General features: G+C 33.2%; 1 protein-coding gene across 1 annotated transcript; it reads right to left on the bottom strand.

The window, feature by feature from the left end:
* Positions 1-4448: 4448 nt before the first annotated feature.
* On the bottom strand, positions 4449-6009 carry LOC120162887 (UDP-glycosyltransferase 83A1-like). The gene is made up of 2 exons (XM_039172951.1): positions 5423-6009; positions 4449-5341 (listed from the first exon to the last, which is right to left on the bottom strand). Exons 1-2 carry the CDS (start codon positions 5901-5903, stop codon positions 4449-4451), a joined length of 1374 nt encoding a protein of 457 aa, XP_039028882.1. The 5' UTR covers positions 5904-6009.
* Between the last annotated feature and the right edge of the window lie 643 nt (positions 6010-6652).

A 6652-nucleotide genomic window follows, 5' to 3' on the forward strand; every position in this document is an offset into this window, starting at 1 on the left:
TATGAGGGAGAAAAAATTCATAATGAGAAGAACTTGTTCAACTTTAGCTCGTTTCCATCACATAAGGAGTTGGAACAGCACCATCACTTTGCTCATCCATCAAATATGGAGTTGGATCACCATCATCACTTTGTTTGATTCCATCAAAGAAGGAGGTGGATCAATATTTCAGTGGAGAGTTCATAATAAGAAGAACTCATCTAGGGAGGGAGAAGAAGTTCATAATGAGAAGAATTTGTTCAACCTTAGCTCAATTCCAACGCATAAGGAGTTGGATTAGCATCATCATTTCGCTCGTCCATCACATATAGAGTTGGATCAGCATCACTTTGGATCAACCATCGCAAAGGAGTTGGGTCAATGTTTCCCAGAGAACAAGTTTATAATGAGAATAACTTGTTCAATCAGGTCTTACCCATCGTAGAAGGGAGTGGATTGACATCCCCAGCGAAGAGTTAATAATGAGAAGAACTCGCCCGATGAGGAGAACTTATAGCTCAATAATTTCAAGCACTCAGACCAGTTAAAATTGGTGATTTATGTATTTGCTCTATTCTTGTTTCACAGCAATGAGCAAAGAGGGGTAATTATAATCACCAATTTTACCCATAACAAAATAATAAATAAAAATAATATAATAAAATAGAAAGGGGAAAACAATCCCTGAATATTTAGGGCATTCAATGCCCCAATTAATGTTGCTGTATCGATCCCAACTCATCCCCAACTGCTACCATTACCTCTCTGCCATCTCCATGCTGCCACCAACTGATCCCAGCTCAGCTACATTAAAATCACAGGCATACAAGCAACGAAAATATAAAAAATTCGGGGATTTATTTTTTAACTCGGGAATGGTTTATTTAAACTCCTTAAAGCAATGTAAAACTCTCTCTTTTTCCCCGATTCGAAAAGAGAATCTATGTAAAGGGGTTAATTTTCCCCACCATTTTCTTCAAACAATAACAGAGGACAAAGTTTCCGATTTGTTTCAGCAACTAAATATAAAATTATAATTCTTATTTTTTTTCTGTTTATTTCCTTTCGAACTAACATAAAAAAAAGAAAAAGAGGGAGAAGAAATATACCGTTCGGCCATAGCTTCACCAATGGAGGAGACATCTGTTCGCAGATCCGAACTTTCAGGAGGGAGAGGAGCCTTCAGTGAGCAACATACCTCGGAACGGCGACGATTCAACGACGGATGGAAGAGATCTGGGCGGTAGAAGTCGAGGGGCTCTCGGTCATTTTAGTGGAGCTAAGGGTCGATTCTCGCAAAACGGAGCCCATATCTATGGCCACCATGACGAGACGAGAAAAACTCGAAAATTTAGTGGCCAATGGCCATCAGAGGTAACGGCGACGGAGACGACGATTGACGAAGGACCGACGACCGACAACAGCCGAATTTCTAGAGAGGATCTCTCTAAAAAAATTTAAAAACAAAAAATGAAATTGTAAAAAAAAGAAAAATGTTTGTATTTATAGAAAAAAATAGGGGTAAATCATGTTTTAATTCCCCCAAACTTTCTCGTGTTTTTACAAAATGGTCATTGGAATGGACCGTTTTTATAATTTTCCCTTTTCTATTTATGCTTTATAATTTTTGGTATAATTTCTTTTTAAGTCCTCCAAACTTTCCCTCATTTTTATAAAATAGTTACTGTCAAGGACTGTTTTCCTAATTTTCCCATTTTACATGTATTGTTTTTTTGGTAAAATCTCATTCTAGGTCCCCTATGTTTGCCGTGTTTTTTTCATTTTGGTCAATGGACCCTTTGTTTCTAATTTATTTCAATTTTATCACTCTGTTTTATTTTATTTTAATTTACTCACTATTAATTTCTGATTTAGCTACCACTATTTTAATTTTTGCATTTTGGTCACTATTTATTTCTTATTTAACTACTAAATTTTATTTTCTTTCATTTTAATAACTGTTATTTTATTTTATTCAATTAGGTCCTTGTACTTGTGTTTATTTTATTTTATTTTATTTAGCTTGTTTAATTTTGTTTTTACTATTTTTTTATTATTGTTACTTTATTTTTTAATTAAGTTTATTAATTGTTTTAATTATCTCATAGTTTAATCCTTAGATTTAGTTTCTTATATTAGATTAACATTCGAATCGAACTTAGAAATTAGGATGACAGTCTAGTTTAATTAGGGAGCAATTCGAGTCGCATAAGATGCTTGATTACTCGAATCAATTGCTCGACTTTTAAAATTTATTAATAAATAATACTTTCTAAAAAATACTTTAGGTTTAATAATTTAGATAATAATTAGGCTTTTAGTTTAGATTTAGTCCTCAACTTTAGAAATTACCAATTTAGGTCCTAAGCTTTTAGATCTTTTAGAAATCAATATATTTAGATCTTGACCTTTTAGTCCCCAAAATTCAATTAGAGCCTTAATATCGACATAATTAAATAGGTTGAATAGATCCTCCACTTTTAGTTAGATTTTAAACTAGTCTTTTAATTTAGGGAATAATTCGAGTTGGTCCTCGCCTAAATGCTTGATGGACCATCTCGATTATTCGATTCAATAATTAGTTTAAAAATCAAATAGGGTTAATATTAGAACATATACTTCTCGGTTTATGCCTCTAGGTTCTTGAATTTTCATAATTCGACACTTTAAGCTAGAAAAAACTTTAATTTACTCTTATCATAATTAAGATGAATAAAAATTTGTTTGATTGCATTTTATTTTCAAACCTAAGGCAATGTTCACTTATTAGGGAATTAATACTATATCTCCCGTAAGTGTGCTCAGGAGGTGGCTACTGGTGATTCCCAAAATAGGTCGACATCCTTTTCAAAGACCACATCATGATTTCTAAAAACGAGGCAATATTCAGTTATTAGGCACAATAGTTGATCTCCCGCATTTACGCTTGAGAGCGAATGTTATCGGTCTTGATAAACGAATACACTTTTCAACTTTGCATCTATAATGATTTTCAAATTAAATAAAGATTGAACTCAAAATTTTCAATTTTAAACATAGGGTAATCAACTAGGTACCAATTTTTGAGCGCTTGTGGGGGTGCTAATCCTTTCCCACGCGTAACTGACTTCCGAACCTGATTTATGGATTTTCGCATACCTTAAACTTGGTATTTTGATAAAAATAAGACGTTTTATTAAAATTACCCGGTTTTTATGGTGTCCCAATTGCACCTTAAATGATTGGTGGCGACTCCTCGCATTTTAAAATGTTTTTCAAACAGTAAACCCCCGAGTCGGTATAGGTCTTTTCCTCGCCCGGGCGAAAAACATTGTCTACAGAGTGAAAATAAATTAAAATTAACAGTAAGAAATGAAAAGATATTAATTGATAAAAAAATAAAAAGATAATTTCACTTGTCTATCTTTCCTCATCGAACAATCCAAAATCAATGTAAAACTAAAGTTTTTACATTGAGTAAGTAGATCATAACCCATAATGATATATATATATTTCAAAACTAATCCGAACCAACTCGTTTCACACTTTTTCCATTTTCTAAAAATTCCCAAATCCTCTCATTTTCCCCCTTTTTTCTCTTTTGAAACTAAATTATTTTCTCTCATTTTTCTATCTAAACTACTCCATTTTTGTTTATCTTTTTTCAACAAGGTAAATTCTCATTAATCAATCTTTCTATATATTAATAATGCCTTTTATATCAAGCTTAGGTCCTTCCAATTATGGTTTCCAAAATTGATGAAAATTCCATACAAGAATTGAATCTCAAATCTTATATTTTCGTTATTGATTTTTAAAGCAAGGTTTCTAAATGATTTTGATGTTGTATTGATTGTTTCTAATGAGTACAAATATGTAAAATAAATATTAAAACATGATTTTAAAAATTATCAATTTTGATTTATTTTTCAGAATTGGATCTTCATAGAGGAGCTAATTATGTTTTGGCTAGAAGTAGATTGATGATTTTTTATGTTCATTGGCTATTCAGTAGGTGATTTGAGTATTTGGTTTGGGAGATATAAAGAAATAGGAGAAATAGCTATCTTAGTGATTGAATGTAGTAAATTTTCAATGAGATCTAATTGATTTTTGTGCATTGAAGCATAAAATTAATTACATTAATCATTTGTTTTCTATCAATCAAATACTGAAAAATTAAAAAAAATGTTTTTATGAAAACCAATTTACAATGAAACAAATAGAAACAAACATACCCTTAATTGATACTTGCATTTATTTATTGAAAAAGCATTTTTTTAATTAATTTGGGATAAGTATAATAAAATATCTGTTAAAATATAACTCTCAACCATTTGATATTGATTGTTTACATCTCTGGCATTTTTTGTGCTCAAACCTAGGACCTCAAGGAATAACAATAATTTCTTTATCACCCAGAACACTTTGTCGTAATTCATTGAAAAAGCATAAAAAAAAACAGTGCATAAATTAAGGTGAAAACATGTCTATGATTTCATCCATTCAATGAAGTTCTTGAAGATCCTGTTGGAGCTACCATTTTCGTCAACACTATTCATCACCAATCCCTTTAGTTTAAGAGCTTTTTCTTTGAAACTTTCATCATTCACCAATTGCTCAATCTTACTCTTAATCTCTTCTCTGGTAATAATCTCTCTTTCATCTCTTTTAAAACTCAACCCAATCTTCCAAATCTCACAAATGTAGGTTTCATTAATGAACTGATCTGCAAAATATGGCCAGCAAAGGAAAGGGACCCGATTGCTTAGCCCTTCAACAGTTGAATTCCAGCCACAATGGCTGATGAAGCAAGCAATGGATGGATGAGCCAGGACGGCTCGTTGGGGTGCCCAACCCACCATTTTCCCTCGACTGCCGACTCTTGCTTTGAACCCTTTAGGGTAAAGTTCCTCACATCGAGTCCCTTCAGTCATATCTGGTCTAACAACCCATAGAAATGGCCTGTTTAAATGTTCCAGGCCGAGAGCCAGTTCTTGGAACTGGATTGGATCAAAAACTGTGAAGCTACCAAATGCCACATATATGACTGATCCTGGTCGCTGTTGGTCGAGCCATTTCAAACATGTTTCGTCTTCAGGCCAGAAACTCCCCGTCAAGGGTTCATGTTGGTTGTTTGCTAAAAGTGGACCGATAGGTAGGATCTCAGGGATTAAGCTAAATGCTCCAGGCTCAAGGTCGAAAGTTGTGTTGCAGATTAGCCACTCTACATTTTCAACAGCTTTGTTGTTTCTTCTGGCGAACTCGAATATTTTCTTTTGTGTGGTTAAATCACCAAGACAGACCCACAGAAAGTTCTTCGGGTGCATTGCAGGTGTGTTTGGGCACAGCTGAATCATATTTTTTCCATTGATTGGCGTTCCTGCAAATCAAATTTCAAATAATATCGGTTAATCTTATCTTATAATTCAACCCCAAACTTGTAAACTTGATTGTTATTTACCATGTTCGTCAATAACTTGATCATCAAGCAACTTGTCGGTGCTAAAAAGCAAGGCCAAAAGAAAGGCGGAGGCAGGCCAGAAAGCAACTCCAGGTATTTCAAACTCTGCAGCAATATCAAGTGCCCATCCCATGTTCACATCAGCTATAACATAACTGATCTTATCATCTCCGACTCCATTAATCTTCTTCAGGAGTTTCCGAAGCTCCGGTGGCATCACGTTAGTGATTCCGTCGGTTAACTTCCCTAAGTGGTTCCGATCCTCCCCGGGTTCCATGCCGTCGGGAATCGAAACCAGACGAATTGAGCACTCGTCTTCGACCCTGTCGCCAAATGAATCCCTTACTCTCTTGTGATTGAAATCTGTGTTGACAAATGTGATACTGAATCCATGGTCGACCAACCTGTGAGAGAGCTCCATTAGAGGGATCACATGGCCTTGTGCTGGATATGGTATCGCTAGAATATGAGGATTTCCCATTTTCTACTGTTTAATTACTTCTCTATGTATTATACTTTAGACATATGCTTATGTTGGTTTTATAGAGAGATTTTCGTTATCCCCAAGAAGCAATTTTGAAATGTTAGTTTTTGTTTTCTTTTTGCAGGATATTCTCTCAACTCTCAAGTGGGGGGCATTATAGTAAATATAATTAAACGTATTAAGATTTTTCGTATGATACTTTTATCAAAATCGGTGAGAATCTTATTTCTATATGTGTTAATGAAACATTATATTACTAACAACTAGTTAGTCTAGTGGGATGAGGCACTAGAAGGTAAAGGGTTCAAATCCCTTATTATTGAGTAATTTATCAAGTTCATGGATTAATATGGATGAAGAATAAAATTTGGGGACTAAGTTGAGTAAATTATTGCGTTTAAAGACTAATATGAACCAAAATAAAATTTAGGGACCAGTTTTAAAAGGTTGTCAAGTTCAATTGCTAAATATTGCTTTATCGCTTATTGCAATGACATATTTTTCGTTTCATACTTTTATATAGTCCTTAAATAAAACAATTAAAACTATTCAACTAAAAATGTGTTTAATTTTATAAAATTCTTTATCATTCAATCAATAATTATTGTTGAATAAAATTTTCAAAAAAAATATAAAATATTTTTTCAGCGCTAACATTTTTTTTTATAAAAAGCCACTAATTTTATTAAGAAAAAAATATTCAAATTACAATGAAAGATTTCAACCAAAATCATAAACTAAACGCG

Source organism: Hibiscus syriacus, unplaced genomic scaffold, assembly GCF_006381635.1.
Source record: "Hibiscus syriacus cultivar Baekdansim isolate YM2019G1 unplaced genomic scaffold, ASM638163v2 tig00111409_pilon, whole genome shotgun sequence".
In the NCBI taxonomy this organism is placed as follows: Eukaryota; Viridiplantae; Streptophyta; class Magnoliopsida; order Malvales; family Malvaceae; genus Hibiscus; species Hibiscus syriacus.

Coding starts and splice junctions, on each gene's coding strand:
- LOC120162887 (XM_039172951.1), bottom strand. CDS start 5,903: ATGGGAAATCCTCATATTCTAGCGATACCATATCCAGCACAAGGCCAT. Junction 5,342..5,422: donor TCAAGTTATTGACGAACATG/GTAAATAACAAT, acceptor TTTGATTTGCAG/GAACGCCAATCAATGGAAAA.